Below are 18502 nucleotides of genomic sequence, written 5' to 3'. Positions count from 1 at the left end.
AACAAAACAAAACAAAAAAAACAGTATTGTTCCAGCAGCTGGGGTGCCAAAAAAATACTGTAAAATAACAGAAAATAACCGTCTCATAAAATACGGTAGTTTTCCATAATTAAAATACATTTTTTTGCCCTAACTTTACATGACATTTTGCTTTTTTTTTTTTTTTTTTTTTTTTTTTTTTTTTTTACTTTTTAATGTTCAATAAAGAATATTTACATGTATTAAAACAATCCAATTCCCTATAAATATATATATAAATAATTTTCAGTCAGACTCAGTTGTCTAATCCACTGATAAAAACTGTATTTGGACAGTTTATCAGTGCTTATACATGTTATACATTCACAAAAATACATTTATTCAACATTTTTGTTGTGAAACCTCCTGTAATTACACAAGATATTTGTCAATGAACAAACAAGTCTGGTTCAACTGACAGAACTAATACTTCTGTTACCGTTAACTGTCAGTAATTTTATCTGGTTTTATTATTATTTTTTATGATTTATTATTAATTTTTGTTCATTTTATTGGTTAATGTGTCTGTTTTTGTTCCTTTTGTTGCTTATTCTATTCTTTTTTTAAATTTCATTTTAATAGATAGTATAGAACATGTCAGAGTTTGGAAGTTTGCGTCACATGTCTACGTCATGGGTTTTTCGAGTTCGTACCTCAGTCATTTGTGTTCGTACATTCGTGTTCGTACATTTGTGTTCATACATGTGTGTTCGTACATTTGTGTTCGTATATTTGTGTTCATACATGTGTGTTCGTACATTTGTGTTCATACATGTGTGTTCGTACATTTGTGTTCGTATATTTGTGTTCATACATGTGTGTTCGTACATTTGTGTTCATACATGTGTGTTCGTACATTCGTATTCGTACATTTGTGTTCGTACATGTGTGTTTGTACATTCGTATTCGTACATTTGTGTTCGTACAGGTGTGTTCGTACATTTGTGTTCGTACATGTGTGTTCGTACATTTGTGTTCGTACATGTGTGTTCGTACATTCGTGTTCATACATTTGTGTTCGTACATGTGTGTTCGTACATTTGTGTTCGTACATGTGTGTTCGTACATGTGTGTTTGTACATGTGTGTTCGTACATTCGTGTTCGTACATTTGTGTTCGTACATGTGTGTTCGTACATTTGTATTCGTACATTTGTGTTCATACATGTGTTCGTACATTTGTATTCGTACATTTGTGTTCGTACATGTGTGTTCGTACATTTGTGTTCGCACATGTGTGTTCATACATGCGTGTTCGTACATGTGTGTTCGTACATGTGTGTTCATACATTTGTATTCGTACATGTGTGTTCGTACATTTGTGTTCGTACATTTGTGTTCGTACATGTGTGTTCGTACATTTGTATTCGTACATGTGTGTTCGTACATGTGTGTTCATACATGTGTGTTCGTACATTTGTGTTCATACATGTGTGTTCGTACATGTGTGTTCGTACATTTGTATTCGTACATGTGTGTTCGTACATTTGTGTTCATACATTTGTGTTCGTACATGTGTGTTCGTACATTTGTATTCGTACATGTGTGTTCGTACATGTGTGTTCATACATTTGTGTTCGTACATGTGTGTTCGTACATTTGTATTCGTACATGTGTGTTCGTACATGTGTGTTCATACATGTGTGTTCGTACATTTGTGTTCATACATGTGTGTTCGTACATTTGTGTTCGTACATGTGTGTTCGTACATGTGTGTTCGTACATTTGTGTTCGTACATGTGTGTTCGTACATTTGTGTTCGTACATGTGTGTTCGTACATTTGTGTTCGTACATTCGTGTTCGTACATTCGTGTTCGTACATTTGTATTCGTACATCAGCTCCCTCTGAATTAGTTCCAGGTTACAGTTCAAGTGGAATGAGTGTCAGAGTTAAACTGTGCTAAATTATGGGATGGCATCCAAACAGCAGACCAACAGGACAAGAGGCTCTTCTCCATCTGATGATGTCACATCAACACTCTGGAGTGTTTGGGGTCAATGACAGCAGTGAGAGCAGGCGTCTGATTGGCTGAAATACTCTGAATATAAATGTGTGTTGTTCATGATGGTAACACCGTCCACAGTGTAAACATGGAACACCAGACTGACAGAAAAAAAACTCTAACACCAGTTTATCTGGACACAAAGAACTGAACAAATACCACAGATTTAGGTTTAGTGGACTAGTGTTAAAGGTTTGGTTTATTTTCAGCAGCTGTGTAAGCTGCACACCTTTACACTTTTATACCTTTACACCGCTAACATTTATATAACACTAACACTGACACTAACACTAACACTGACACTGACACCGACACTGACACTAACACTAATACTAAAACTAACACTAACACTGACACTAACACTGACACTGACACTGACACTGACACCAACACCGACACTAACACTAATACTAAAACTGACACTGACACTGACACTAACACTGACACCGACACCGACACTAATACTAATACTAACACTGACACTAACACTGACACTAACACTAACACTGACACTGACACCAACACTGACACTAACACTAATACTAAAACTGACACTGACACTAACACTGACACTAACACTGACACTGACACTAACACTAATACTAAAACTGACACTGACACTGACACTGACACTGACACTAACACTGACACTGACACCGACACCGACACCGACACCGACACTGACACCGACACTAACACTAATACTAAAACTGACACTAACACTGACACTGACACTAATACTAAAACTAACACTGACACTGACACTAACACTGACACTGACACTAACACTAATACTAAAACTGACACTGACACTGACACCGACACTGACACTGACACCGACACTGACACTAACACTAATGCTAAAACTAACACTAACACTGACACTAACACTGACACTGACACTGACACCGACACTAACACTAATACTAAAACTGACACTAACACTGACACTGACACTGACACTAATACTAAAACTAACACTGACACTGACACTAACACTAATACTAAAACTAACACTGACACTAACACTGACACTGACACTAACACTAACACTGACACTAACACTGACACTGACACTAACACTGACACTAACACTAATACTAAAACTGACACTAACACTGACACTAACACTGACACTGACACTAACACTGACACTAACACTGACACTGACACTAATACTAAAACTAACACTGATACTAACACTGACACTAACACGGACACTGACACTAACACTAATACTAAAACTAACACTGACACTAATACTAAAACTAACACTAACACTGACACTAACACTGACACTGACACTAATACTAAAACTAACACTGACACTAACACTAATACTAAAACTAACACTAACACTGACACTAACACTAATACTAAAACTAACACTAACACTGACACTAACACTAATACTAAAACTAACACTGACACTAATACTAAAACTAACACTAACACTGACACTGACACTAATACTAAAACTAACACTAACACTAACACTAACACTGACACTAATACTAAAACTAACACTAACACTGACACTAACACTAATACTAAAACTAACACTAACACTAACACTAATACTAAAACTAACACTAACACTAACACTGACACTAACACTAAAACTAACACTAACACTGACACTAACACTAACACTAATACTAAAACTAACACTAACACTGACACTAACACTAAAACTAACACTGACACTGACACTAATACTAAAACTAACACTAACACTGACACTGACACTAACACTAATACTAAAACTAACACTGACACTAACACTAATACTAAAACTAACACTAACACTGACACTGACACTAACACTAATACTAAAACTAACACTGACACTGACACTAACACTAATACTAAAACTAACACTAACACTGACACTGACACTAACACTAATACTAATACTAATACTAATACTAAAACTAACACTAACACTGACACTGACACTAACACTAAAACTAACACTAACACTGACACTAATACTAACACTAATACTAAAACTAACACTAATACTAATACTAAAACTGACACTGACACTGACACTAACACTAATACTAAAACTAACACTGACACTGACACTAACACTAATACTAAAACTAACACTGACACTGACACTAATACTAAAACTAACACTAACACTGACACTGACACTAACACTAATACTAAAACTAACACTGACACTAACACTAATACTAAAACTAACACTAACACTGACACTGACACTAACACTAATACTAATACTAAAACTAACACTAACACTGACACTAACACTAATACTAAAACTAACACTGACACTGACACTAACACTAATACTAAAACTAACACTAACACTGACACTGACACTAACACTAATACTAAAACTAACACTGGCACTAACACTAATACTAATACTAAAACTAACACTAACACTGACACTGACACTAACACTAATACTAAAACTAACACTAACACTGACACTGACACTAACACTAATACTAAAACTAACACTGACACTAACACTAATACTAAAACTAACACTAACACTGACACTGACACTAACACTAAAAGTAACACTAACACTAATACTAATACTAAAACTAACACTGACACTGACACTAACACTAAAACTAACACTAACACTAATACTAAAACTAACACTAACACTGACACGTACAGTCCACTACAGTCCACTACAGTCCATCATATTACTTTGTGACTGACTTCTTTTTGGCTTCATTTCTTTTCTTGCCTCCTTCGTATTATTCTTGTCAGATTTGGTTAATGTTGATCTGCAGCTGCGGCGGTAAGGGGGACCTGTGGGTCTCAGGTCTGTCTCAGGTCCGTCTTGGTCCAGTCCTGGGGGACAGATGTCCACCTGTTCATGGTTTTAGACCTGTTATGGTTGAACATGCACAGCTGTCAGGACGGAATCCACACTGGCTCCATTCTACAGAGGTGGTCCAGGTCTGCCTATGGTACCATGTGGTCCAGGTCTGCCTATGGTACCATGTGGTCCAGGTCTGCCAATGGTACTGTGGTGGTACATTTAAATGGACTCCAAATATATGACTGGTAGTAGTACTAGTACTATAGTAGTAGTACTGGTAGTAGTATTACTGGTCGTAGTAGTAGTAGTAGTGTCTCCTTGTGAACAGCTGATGTTGACAGAACAAACCTGGTCCAGTCTAATGTAGTCTGGACTGAATTAACAAAGAACACTGTAACAGAAGGAGGAGACACTTGAAATCAGAGAGCGCCCTCATGTGGACACATGAGTACACAATAGATAGATAGATAGATAGATAGATAGATAGATAGATAGATAGATAGATAGATAGATAGATAGATAGATAGATAGATAGATAGATAGATAGATAGATAGATAGATAGATAGATAGATAGTGGGGGAAGATGGCGATGGGGGAGACATGGATACAAAACAAACTGAACTAAAACTGTTGTTACTAGTAAAACTACCAATAACTAGTACAAATACACATACCTGTTAATACCACTACTACAAATACTAGTAACAGTGGATATACTACTACTATAACTGTTAGTACTAATACTATAAACCTGTACCATCTATGGAACTATAGAATAAACAGTATCAACTATATGAATAAATGGATAATGATGATGGAGGAGAGAAGAGGAGGAACCTAACCCTGTTCCTAACCCTGACCCTGTTCCTAACCCTGACCCTGTTCCTAACCCTGACCCTGTTCCTAACCCTGACCCTGTTCCTAACCCTGACCCTGTTCCTAACCCTGACCCTGTTCCTAACCTGACCCTGTTCCTAACCCTGACCCTGTTCCTAACCCTGACCGGTCTTAGGTCCAGAGCCGGTTCCACAGTTTCCACAGTAGAGTTTGATTTCAGTCCAAGTCTGACCTGAAACAGTTTTATTTAGTATTTGACAGTTTACAAATGGTACAGTTTAAAAAAGGTTTGTCTAAAGGTTTTATTAAAGGTACATTTTAGAAACATTTAAAACAACACAAATCCAACACAACGAATACAAGTTCAATGAGTGAATACAATATCAAACCACAAGTACTGTCATAGAAATACTATGAAATGTACTACAGAACTGTCACCATTAGGGGTTCAAATAGTTAACAGGTATCAGGAACTATTTAAAACCTGACTAGAATTATTTTCCTAATTACAATATTTAACAATGACCTCATTTATTTTCTAATTTGCATCCAAGATATGAAACAATTCCACAACATTCCACCGAAATTAGACTGGTCCCCCATCTGAGCATCAATAAATACAGGAATAATGAACAGCAATGGGCACTGTAAACCCAACACACAGACTCACAGGCTTTAGGATGGAAACCCAACACACACACAGCCTGAGGAACATTTTGTACAAACCCAGGTCTTCCTGCCTCAAGGAAATTCTGTCAAACCGTCCGGTGCCTCAGGAGGGAAAGCAGTGCACCACCAACACTGTTTACAGAGGAAGTGGGAGGAGCTGACCTCCACTGGGGGTGTGGTCGGACGGTGGAAGGAATACTGGGAGGATCTCCTCAATCCCACTGTCACGTCTTCCATGGAGGAAGCAGAGGCTGAGGTCTCAGAGGTGGACTGGTCCAGGTCCCAGAGGTGGACTGGTCCATCACCCAGGTGGTTGGACAGCTCCTCGGTGGCAGAGCACCTGGGGGTGGATGAGGTTCACCCTGAGTCCCTTCAGTCTGTGGATGTGCAGGACTGTCTTGGCTCACACATCTCTGTAACATGGTGTGGCAGTCGGGGACAGTCCCTCTGGACTGGCAGACCGGGGTGGTGGTCCCCCTTTATAAGAAGAGGGACCGGAGGATGTGCTCCAACTACAGGGGGATCCCACTCCTCAGCCTCCAGGGGAAAGTCTATTCCAGGTACTGGAGAGGAGGATCCGACCGATAGTTGAACCTCGGATCCAGGAGGAACAATGTGGTTTTTGTCCTGGTCCTGGAACACTGGACCAGGTCTATACTCTCCATCGGGTGCTCGAGGGTTCATGGGAGTTCGCCCAACCAGTCCACATGTGTTTTGTGGATCTGGAGAAGGTGTTCGACCGTGTCCCTCGTGGTATCCTGTGGGGGGTGCTTCGGGAGTATGGAGTCCAGGGCCCTTTGCTAAGGGCAGTCCGGTCCTTGTATGACCGAAGCAGGAGCCTGGTTCACATTGCCGGCAGTAAGTCAGACCTGTTCCAGGTGCATGTGGGACTCCAGCAGGGCTGCCCTTTGGCACCGGTTGTGTTCATGATTTTTATGGACAGAATTTCTAGATGCAGCCAGGGGCCGGAGGGGGTCCGGTTTGGAGACCACAGGATTTGGTCTCTGCTTTTTGCAGATGACGTTGTCCTGTTGGCCTCATGGAACCTGGACCTTCAGCGTGCACTGGGGCGGTTTGCAGCCGAGTGTGAAGCCAGTGGGATGAGGATCAGCACCTCCAAATCCGAGACCATGGTTCTGGACCAGATAAAGGTGGTCTGCCCTCTCCGGGTCAGTGGAGAGTCTTTGCCCCAAATGGAGGAGTTCCAGTATCTGGGTCTGGTTCACAGTGAGGGAAGGATGGAGGTTCAGATTGACAGGTGGGTGGGTGCAGCGTCTGCAGTGATGCAGTGGTTTTATGGGTCTGCTGTGGTTCAGAAGGAGCTGAGCCCAAAGGAGAAGCTCTGCATTTACCCTCAGTCTACGTTCAGACCCTCACCTGTGGTCATGAGCTGTGGGTCAGGACCCAAAGGACCAGATCCAGGATACAAGCGGTCCAAATGAGTTTCCTCCGTAGGGTGGGTGGGTCCACCCTTAGGGATAGGGGGAGGAGCTCAGTAACAGGAGAGCTCAGAGTAGCCGCTGCTCCTCCACATCCAGAGGAACCAGCTGAGGTGGATCAGACATCTGGTTCAGATCCTCCTGGACTCCTCCCTGGGGAGGTGTTCTGGACATGTCCCATCAGGAGGAGACCTGAGGGAAGACCTAGGACACACTGGAGAGACTATGTCTGTGGACTGGACTGGGAACACCTCGGGGTCCCCCCAGAAGAGCTGGAGGAGGAGTCTAAGGAGAGGGAGGAGTCTGAGGAGAGGGAGGAGTCTGAGGAGAGGGAGGAGTCTGAGGAGAGGGAAGTCTGGGCATCCCTGCTTAGACTGTTACCCCCACGACCCGGCCCCAGATAAGAGGAAGAGAATGGATAGAAGAGAATGGATGGATGGATGGATGGATGGATAGTGATAAACCACTGAAGAATATTAAATAGAGAGAAGAATTTCATTTGGGAACACATAAAAGTAGCTGTGGTTCTTTATGGGTGAAAGTATGTAAATGAATAACTGGTCCAGGCCAGGGGTTCTCAACTGGTGGGTCAGGACCCAAAAGTGGGTCAGTGGGTCAGTGGGTCACAGGCCTTCGAGTCAAAAATCTTGTTAATAAACAACAGTTGCACTTTAATAATTGAATTCATTTTAAATAAAAACAGTGAGTGTGTTCAAAATGTGTGTTACTAAATGTTCTGATTATTCTGTCAGCACTGGGTTGGATTCTTCCAGAAGTGACTGAACGAACTTTGAATTTAACTGAGTTTATGTTTTAGTTTGGCTTCAAATGGATCTGAATATTTACCTGATTTCTGATCAATAAAATCTAACATCCTGATATTAAGGATTTAACTTAGAATAGTTTAAGAGTCAGGTTTAGACCAGGACTAAATGTAAAGGGTCATCAGATAACTGTGGGTATGATTTAGTGCTTCATAAATATAATGTGACTGATTGACTGACTGATTGATTGGTCAACAGTGTCTTCAGTTTAGAAACAGTTTACTCATTCCACAGACACAGTTCCAACCACATTCTCCGTTTTCAGTGTAAATGTGTCTGAACCAAAGTCTGAGCTTTGTTTAATGAATGAACGTATGTCACCTGACTGAACCCTATGACCTCTGTGACCTCTGTGACCTTTATGACCTCTGTGACCTTTGTGACCTTTGTGACCTGTATGACCTCTGTGACCTTTATGACCTCTGTGACTTTTGTGACCTCTGTGACCTCCGTGACCTTTGCTGACCCTGACTCGGTGGTTGGCTGTGGTTGTAGAAGTCCGTTCCAGTGGTTCTTACTGGTGGGCTTTAGACCCGGGAGGCAGCTGCTCAGGGTCGTTCCCGGCGCTCATCCTTCGTCTGTCGGGTAGAGGGCTCTCGTCTCCCCCCTGCAGACCCCCCACCATGGAGCCCAGGGTCCCGTAGCTGCCCCCGTACAGCTCCACACTGGGGCTGAGCCGGTCCGAACAGGGCCGGGGGGGAGTTTGAGTGGAGGAGGGGAGGGACAGAGGGGTGGGGGTGGTGTCACTGAGGCTCTGCACCGTCACCGACGACTGGACAGAAGGACGAAGAGAGGGTTAAAGCACTGGACAGAAGGACGGATGGATGGAGGGACACACACACACACACACAAATACACACTGGCATTTACAGCACAAGTGGTTTAACTGTTTAATTATTCACTGATATTGTACTGTTTAAACTGATGCCATTTGTAATGTATTTAATATTAATGTATTTAAATGTATTTAATGTATTTAATCTACAGCTGCAGTCCATCCAGAACGCTGCTGCTCGGGTCCAGACTAGAACCAGGAAGTATGACCATATCAGTCCTGTGCTCAGATCTGAGCACTGGCTTCCTGTCACTCAGAGAACAGACTTTAAAACAGCTCTGCTGGTCTAGAAGTCTGTCCATGGTTTAGAACCAAAGTCCATCTGTGACAGGTTGGTCCCATGTGAACCATCTGGGATCTGAGAACCTCATGGACTGTTCTGAGAACCTCATGGACTGTTCTGAGAACCTCATGGACTGGTCTGAGAACCTCATGGACTGTTCTGAGAACCTCATGGACTGGTCTGAGAACCTCATGGACTGGTCTGAGAACCTCATGGACTGTTCTGAGAACCTCATGGACTGGTCTGAGAACCTCATGGACTGGTCTGAGAACCTCATGGACTGGTCTGAGAACCTCATGGACTGGTCTTCTGCTGGTGCCCAGAGTCAGGACTAAACAGGGTGAAGCTGCGTTTCAGTTCAATGAGTTAAACTGTGGAACAGTGACACAGACCTCTACTGTGACCTCTGACCTTAGAAAAAATGAAAGGGTTCTATCTGACCTCTGACCTTTTACTATATTTTAGTTGATTATTATTTATATTTTATTGATTATGTTTTAATTGTAATTGTCATGTATTGTAATGGGCTTGAACATGTGGTTCCTCGGACTCTGAACGTGGAAAACCGTGAAAACTTGACTCACGTTGTCGGCAGAGACGGTGGCGCCCGCTAACGTCTTCTTCTTCTTCTTGGCCATGTTTGGATTCCAGTGACAAACCAGACTGTCGTTCTGAACGCTGTAGTTCTTATGTCCGACCAGCCAGTATGTGTTCATCTTACCTTTACCCTGGAAGAAGAAGAAGGAAACACAATGAGTTCAAAGGGATATGAAGACCCTCTGGAGACCCCACCCTGTCTGGACCTGAACACCACCAAAACCTGGGACTAAGGCCCAATCCCAGTTCACCCATTGGCCCCTCCCCCTCCATTTTGCACATTCACGTGAAGGGGTAGGGGTGTCCCAGTTCTCAATGAGTCGTAGGGGAGGGGCTAAGGGGGAGGGGCTGTTTTCAGGACCACATTCCAAACACAGGGGTCTGAGAAATTACCCATAATTCAGTTCCACTCATGGGTCAGATGGAGGTAAACACAGCAGAACAGAGCAGCAGTGAGCACACAAACACACACATGAACAGATTTAACTTCAGAAACAGCTGAACCATGTGATCGTCTGTTTAATGTGGTTTCAGTGTGTTCAGGAGAACAGAAATGTCAGTACCTTAACCTCGATCTCTCCGCGCAGCTGCAGCTCGTAGGCGTTATCTTTCATCAGGGCCAAGTAGGTCTCAGAACTGGTGTGAATTTTCTGAGCTGGAAACCAGAATAAAAGAAAAAATGATGACAAATCCTGTTCTGATGTTAGTGGTGAACTAATAGAATCTGAACATTTGAACAGGATCTGAAACTGGAATGTCTGTAAAACAGAATTTCAGTTTGAACACAGTTTGAACACAGGAACAAGGAAGGAAGGAGGGAGGGAGGGAGGAAGGAAGGAGAGAGGGAAGGAGGGAGGGAAGGAAAGAGTGAGTTCACTCTGAGCAGTGCTGGTGTGTTGAGTGCAGACAGATCAGAACCTGAGTTTAAGGACAGTTTGACCTAAATCAAAGCCTTATTACCATTTTCTGTTGCTCTATTTACATTTTGTGCATTTCTGAGGGAAATGGAAACACATCTACTGTGAACTGGAGTGGAAGTGAGAATGTGATGACCCCCCCTACCACCAGGAGGAGCCAAAGTATTGAAAAAAAGATGAAAAAAGAAGGAGTTAAATGAGTGGACATGAAACTGTTGATGTGCTTTTTTCTTCCTGTCATTAGCTTAATCTGTAATTAATGCACATTTTAAAGTTTTAAATTAGAAAAACTTGTACATGAACTATATTTCATTTTCTTGGCTGATCAGCTGTTTGTGATATGTTCCCAGATAGTCCAGTAAAGTGTCAAACAAGGAGTACAGCAGGGAACAGCCAATTATGCCTTAGTATGGTCCATGAAAACAACAACATTTTGGTCATTTTAGATGGAAAACACTCCATGACCTTTTAGAAGGAGGACTCATATGGACTACACCACCAACGTCTAATCACATGACATGGCTTTGTTTACTGAGTCCACATTACAGGATGGAAAGGATGGCATTTGAGTTTTCAAATGTTCACTGTGTTGGACGTTTATGGAAAATATATAAGGGTGCAAATATATGTGTGTATATATATATATATATATATATATATATATATATATATATATATATATATATATATATATATATATATATACACTATATTTCCAAAAGTCTTGTCTCCTCCATCCCAATCCTCAGCCTCAGCTGTTCCAGTCCCTTCCATGTCCACAGGTGTATTAAATCCAGCCCTAGGCATGCAGACTGCTTTTACAAACATTTGGGACAGAATGGGTCTCTCTCAGGAGCTCAGTGAATTCCAGTGTGGAACTGTGATAGGATGCCACCTGTGACACAAATCCAGTGGTGAACTTTCCTGGCTCCTAAATATTCCACAGTCAGCTGTCAGCTGGATTAGAAGAAAGTGGAAGTGTTTGGGAACGACGGCAACTCAGCCACGCAGTGGTAGGCCACGGAAACTGACGGAGCGGGGTCAGCGGATGCTGAGGCGCAGAGTGTGAAGAGGTGGACGACTGTCTGCAGAGTCAATGGTACAGACCTCCAAACTTCATGTGTCCTTCAGATTAGCTCCAGAACAGTGCGCACAGAGCTTCATGGAATGGGTTTCCGTGGCCGAGCGGCCGCATCCGAGCCATACATCAGCAAGTGCAATGCACAGCGGTGCATGCAGTGGTGTAAAGCACGCCGCCACTGGACTGTAGAGCAGGGGAGGAGCCTTCTCTGGACTGACCAATCGTGCTTCTCCATCTGGCGATCTGACGGACGGGTCTGGGTTTGGCGGTCTCCAGGAGAACGATACTTGTGGGAGCGCATTGTGCCGAGTGTAAAGTTTGGTGGAGGGGGGGTTATGGTGTGGGGTTGTTTTTCAGGAGCTGGGCTGGGCCCCTTAGTTCCAGTGAAAGGAACTGGGAATGCTTCAGCAGAACAAGACATTTGGGACAATTCCACACTCCCATCTTTGTGGGAACAGTTTGGAGCCAGCCCCTTCCTCTTCCAACATGACTGTGCACCAGTGCACAAAGCAAGGTCCATTTGGACATGGAGGACAGAGTCTGGTGTGGATGAACTGGACTGGCCTGCACACAGTCCTGACCTCAACCCCATAGAACACCTTTGGATGAATTAGAGCGCAGACTGAGAGCCAGGCCTTCTGTCCAACATCAGTGTGGGACCTCACAAATGCGCTTCTGGAAGAATGGTCCAAAATTCCCATGAACACACTCCTAAACCTTGTGGACAGCCTTCCCAGAAGAGTTGAAGCTGTTAGAGCTGCAAAGGGTGGAGCCACGTCAGACTGAACCCATAGACTAGGAATGGGATGGACCTGACATTCATATGAGAGTCAAAGCAGGAGAGGGAATACTGTTGGAAATAGTGTGTAAATGGTGGTGTATATATATGTGTACATACGTAGGCTGGTGGACTCCATCCTTGAGGCTGTGTTGACGGTGTCTCCAAACAGACAGTATCTGGGCATTTTATATCCAACTATTCCGGCAACACACGGACCTGAACAGAAGGAAAAACAGCAGCACTTTACTGGGTTAAAGGAGAAAGACTGTAATGGTGCGAGTACAAACCCAGAATCCAAATGCAGAACTCAAACGCCAAAAATATAATTCAAAAGATTTATTTATCACACACAGGTGAAAAATAATGAACAGTGACAGAATCTTGAGGATAATGGTGGTTGATATCCTTCTCTGATTCGATCTCTGGATCAGGGGCGACAGCCCGTCTCCCTGTACGGTGTTTGGGGTTTTTCTCCCGACTAGGGAGAAGCAAAGGGAGGTCAGGGACGGAAACAGGTCATACACAGGCAGGCAAATTCTCGGGCGACAGGACATAAGGACAAGACAAAACTCACGTACCGATAGTCAGGGCGAGAAGGTCAAAACCAGGAATCCAGAGAGGCAGACAAAACCAGACAGGGAGCAGGCAAAAGGCGAAAAACCGAGGGATCCAAAAACAGGTCAAAAACAGGCAGGCAAACGAACAAATGAGGTCAAAACGCTGGTCTGAACTGCTAGAGTTACAAACTGGCGATTGACCTAGGGGAGAGACAGGGTTTAAATACACAAAAGGGAGGGAAGACAACTAGACACAGGTGGAGCAAATCAGGGCGGAGACAGGTAATCAGAACAGAGGTCAGGATGAACAGGGAACAGGAAGTAAAGACGACAGACAAGACACATGAGGGAAAACTTAACAAAATAAAACAGGAAGTGACAAACAAAACATAAAAGACAGACAAGACCAGACTAGCGTCTGGCAGCAGGTATGACAGTACCCCCCCTCCTAGGGACGGCACCAGACGGACCAGGGACATCAGGATGGTTCCGATGGAACTGTCGGATAAGGTCCGGGTCCAGGATGCGGGATGCTGGCACCCAGGAGCGCTCCTCAGGTCCATAACCCTCCCAGTCCACAAGGTACTGGAACCCTCTCCCCCGGCGCCGAGCTGCCATCAAACGCCGGACCGTGTAGGCTGGATCCCCGTCAATCATCCGAGGAGGGGGAGGAGGTTGGGTGGGCGGGACCAGACGACTTTCCTTCACGGGTTTAATCTGGCTGACGTGAAAGGTGGGATGGATTCTCATGGACCTTGGTAACTTCAGGCGAACAGAAACAGGGTTAATAATTTTCGAGATAGGGAATGGACCAACAAACCTGGGTGCCAACTTGCAACTCTCTATCCGGAGAGGGAGGTGTTTAGCGGATAGCCAAACCCTCTGATCAGGATGGTAAACAGGAGCGGGGGTCCTATGGGCATCCGCCGAGGTCTTGTAACGGCCTGACGCCTTCAATAGGGCTTGTCTAGCTCGAGTCCAGGTCCTCTTGCAACAGTGGATGAGAGCCAGGGCCGAGGGCACGCCCACCTCCTTCTCCAGGGACGGAAACAAGGGCGGCTGATAACCATAAACCACATGAAAAGGTGAAAGCCCAGAGGAAGCACTGGGCAGTGAATTATGGGCGAATTCCACCCACAACAGATGTCGGCTCCAGGAGGCGGGATTCTGGGAGGCCAGCACACGGAGGCCCACTTCCAGGACCTGGTTCAGCCTCTCAGTTTGGCCATTGGACTGCGGATGAAAACCAGAAGACAGACTGACAGAAGCACCAACAAGAGAACAAAAGGCTTTCCAAAAACTGGCAATGAACTGAGGCCCCCTATCGGAGACCACGTCTCTGGGGAAACCATGCAGGCGGAAAACATGAGTCAATAGCGCCTCCGCTGTCTCTTTAGCCGAAGGCAGTTTAGGCAAGGGAATAAAATGCACCATCTTGGAAAACCTATCCACTACGGTGAGAACCACCGTGTTACCATTAGACAGAGGCAAACCAGTCACAAAGTCCAGGGCGATGTCCGACCAGGGTCTTTTGGGGACAGGCAAAGGACACAGCTCCCCCATGGGAGCCCTATTAGAGGCCTTACAGGCCGCGCACACAGGACAGGCAGCCACATATTCTGCAACCTCCTTCTCCATTGCAGGCCACCAAAAGCGCTGTTTCACCACAAACAAGGTCCTCTTCCCCCCGGGATGGCACGCCATCTTCGACGCATGGCCCCATTGGATCACCTGAGAACGAAGGTGCGGAGGAACAAACAGACGGTCTGGCGGGACGCCATCCGGAACTTCACAGTCATTAAGGGCCTCCATGACCAATTTCTCAACCCCCCACTGAAAAGCCCCTACCACACAGGAGCTAGGCAGAATAGTCTCAGGTTCAGACAGGGGAATGTCAGGAGAGAAGACCCTGGAGAGAGCATCCGGCTTCCCATTTTTAGAGCCAGGACGGTAGGAAAGGGTGAAGTTAAAACGGGTGAAGAAAAGAGCCCACCTGGCCTGACGAGAGTTAAGGCGTTTCGCCGAGCGTAGATACTCCAGGTTCTTGTGGTCCGTCCAGATAAGAAATGGCACGTCCGTCCCCTCCAACCAATGGCACCACTCTTCCAGCGCCACCTTAATAGCCAGCAGTTCACGATTTCCAATATCATAATTCCTTTCGGCCGGTGACAATCTCTTAGAGAGAAAAGCGCAGGGGTGGAGTCTGTTATCAGAAGGAGAGCGCTGAGAAATAACCGCCCCAACGCCCAAATCGGAGGCGTCGACCTCCACCACAAACTGCAGAGCTGGGTCAGGAACGGACAGGATGGGTGCCGAGGAAAACGCCCTCTTCAGGTGGTTAAAAGCCTTTTCAGCCTCGGGACTCCACCTGAACACAGACTTGGAAGAGGTGAGAGAATGCAGGGGGGCAGCCACACTGCTGAACCCCCGAATAAACTTCCTATAGAAGTTAGCGAATCCCAGAAATCTTTGTACATCCTTTCTGGAAGCTGGAGTCGGCCACTCCCTGACCGCACTAACCTTTTCGGGGTCCATCTGGATGCTACCCTCGGCGATGATGAAGCCCAAAAAGGACACCGAGGACTGGTGAAATTCACATTTCTCTGCCTTGACAAACAGTTGATTAGCCAGGAGTCTCTGAAGCACTTGTCGAACATGCTGAATGTGGGTTTCCTCATCTGAAGAAAAAATTAAAATATCGTCCAGGTACACAAATACAAAAACATTAAGCATGTCTCTGAGAACGTCATTGACCAACGCCTGGAAGACCGCAGGGGCGTTGGTCAGACCAAAAGGCATCACTAAATACTCGTAATGGCCACTAGGGGTGTTAAACGCCGTCTTCCACTCATCTCCTTCCCTGATGCGAACTAAATGGTAGGCATTACGAAGATCTAGTTTGGTGAAGATTTTAGCGCCATGCAACAGTTCAAAGGCGGAAGACATTAGTGGCAAAGGGTACCTGTTGCGGACAGTAATATCGTTAAGCCCCCTGTAGTCAATACAAGGCCTGAGCGACTTATCCTTCTTGTCAACGAAGAAGAATCCTTCTCCTGCAGGCGATGATGAGGGCCTAATTAGCCCAGCAGCCAAGGACTCATCAATGTATTTCTTCATAGCCAGATTCTCAGGACCTGACAGAGAATATAATCTCCCTTTAGGGGGAGAAGTACCAGGGCGCAGATCTATGGCACAATCATAAGGGCGATGAGGTGGCAGGGCTGTAGCCTTAGATTTACTGAAAACCTCTTTTAAATCATGATAACACCGAGGAACTTTGTCAAAATCAGGAAAATCCTTATTTTCCTCCATAGGAACACTAACAGGGGCTACAGCAATAGGTGACATCTTAGGAGGATTATCAGGTAAATTAACATACTTGCATCGAGTCTCACTATCTTTACACCATGAAAAAACCTCCCCAGTATCCCAATCAATATATGGTTTGTGGATTTGTAACCGTGGGTACCCCAAAATGAGTGGCTGAGTATCAGAGTTGTATATGTGAAAACTAATGCTTTTGGTGTGTCCATCAATAAACTGCACAGTCACTGGCTCGGTACAATGAGTGATGCGACAGATCACATGATCATCCAAAGCTCGGGCTTCCAACGGACGCTGAACTGGGGTCGAGATGAGTCCGAGTTTAGTTACTAGGTTCTGGTCCATAAGGTTAGCGTCGGACCCGGAATCGATCAGGACGGGGTGCTGGAGAGACAGAGAATTAGAACACAACAGAACCACAGGAAACGGGCGAGAAACAGTAGACAAACACACTGTTCTGCTCAACAGCGACCCCTCACCTGTCTTGGCATCGGGTCTAAGGGTGCAGTTGCTGACTCTATGACCACCTTTTCCACAGTATAGGCAGAGCCCCTCCGTCATGCGTCGGCGGCGCTCCTCGGCCGAGAGATGAGTCCTTCCCAACTGCATAGGTTCCTCTTTACCCCCTCCTGTCTTAGCTGTCGGAAGTCGTACCGTCTCTCGACTCGGTCCCTTGCTGGACGAAGAGCTGACCTCTGGTTCCATGACCTGCCAAACTGATTCCTGATCAGCGACCCGGATGGCCTCGGTGATAACATCGTCTAGGGAGGTGAGCTGTTGGCGGAGCGCCATCTCCCGGCCGACAGAGCGATTAAGGCCGGACAAAAAGGCAGTGATCAGGGCTTGGTTGTTCCACCCTGATTCCACTGCTAGTGAACGAAAGGCGCTCACATATTGCCTGATGGTTCGCTCTCCCTGTCTGAGCCTCATGATCTGATGACCCGCAAACTGGGTCCGAACCGGGTGGTCATAAACCCGCTTAAGTTTGGAAACCAGGGCCGAAAAAGAATGAACAGCAGGAGAACCCTGTTCAAAAAGAGCATTAAAGTAACTGAGAGGAGGCCCTTCCAGCAGACTAGCCAAATAAGCAATCTTTACAGAGTCTTTAGCAAAACGAACAGGTTGGGACTCAAAAATTAACTGAATCTGAGTAAAAAAGTCTCGACAGGTGTCAGGATTACCAGAGTACTTGGAAGGTGCCGGAATGTTCGGCTCAGCCGAGTCTCGAACAGGTGGAGGGTTGGACCTAATCTCGCTTGACACAGCCGCGGCCGCGGCTTGGGTACTAGTGAGCATGGTGACCTGAGTAGTTAGCTGGTTCATTTTGTCGAGTAGGGTGTGGAGAGCCTGATCATGTCCCCCTAGTCTGTGCCCCTGGGACAGAATTGCCTCCTTGACCTGAGAGAGTTCTGCTGGATTCATGCTTTGGCCAGTTTGTACTGTAATGGTGCGAGTACAAACACAGAATCCAAATGCAGAACTCAAACGCCAAAAATATAATTCAAAAGATTTATTTAT

The 18502-nt window shown here is 45.0% G+C and overlaps 1 protein-coding gene across 1 annotated transcript in view; it reads right to left on the bottom strand.

The window, feature by feature from the left end:
- Positions 1-9123: 9123 nt before the first annotated feature.
- The window catches only part of LOC115421954 (uncharacterized), a 19309-nt gene continuing 9930 nt past the window's right edge, over positions 9124-18502 (bottom strand). The window contains exons 5-8 of the mRNA XM_030137967.1: positions 13221-13319; positions 10888-10979; positions 10312-10455; positions 9124-9381 (exon numbers count right to left, since the gene is read on the bottom strand). Of these exons, the coding sequence (XP_029993827.1) occupies positions 9124-9381; positions 10312-10455; positions 10888-10979; positions 13221-13319 (593 nt within the window). The remainder of the gene's footprint in view (positions 9382-10311; positions 10456-10887; positions 10980-13220; positions 13320-18502) is intronic.

The sequence above is a fragment of the Sphaeramia orbicularis genome, chromosome 7, assembly GCF_902148855.1.
Source record: "Sphaeramia orbicularis chromosome 7, fSphaOr1.1, whole genome shotgun sequence".
Taxonomy (NCBI): Eukaryota; Metazoa; Chordata; class Actinopteri; order Kurtiformes; family Apogonidae; genus Sphaeramia; species Sphaeramia orbicularis.
Note: the sequence above shows the minus strand (reverse complement) of the source record. Positions and strands in the feature narration are given on the sequence as shown.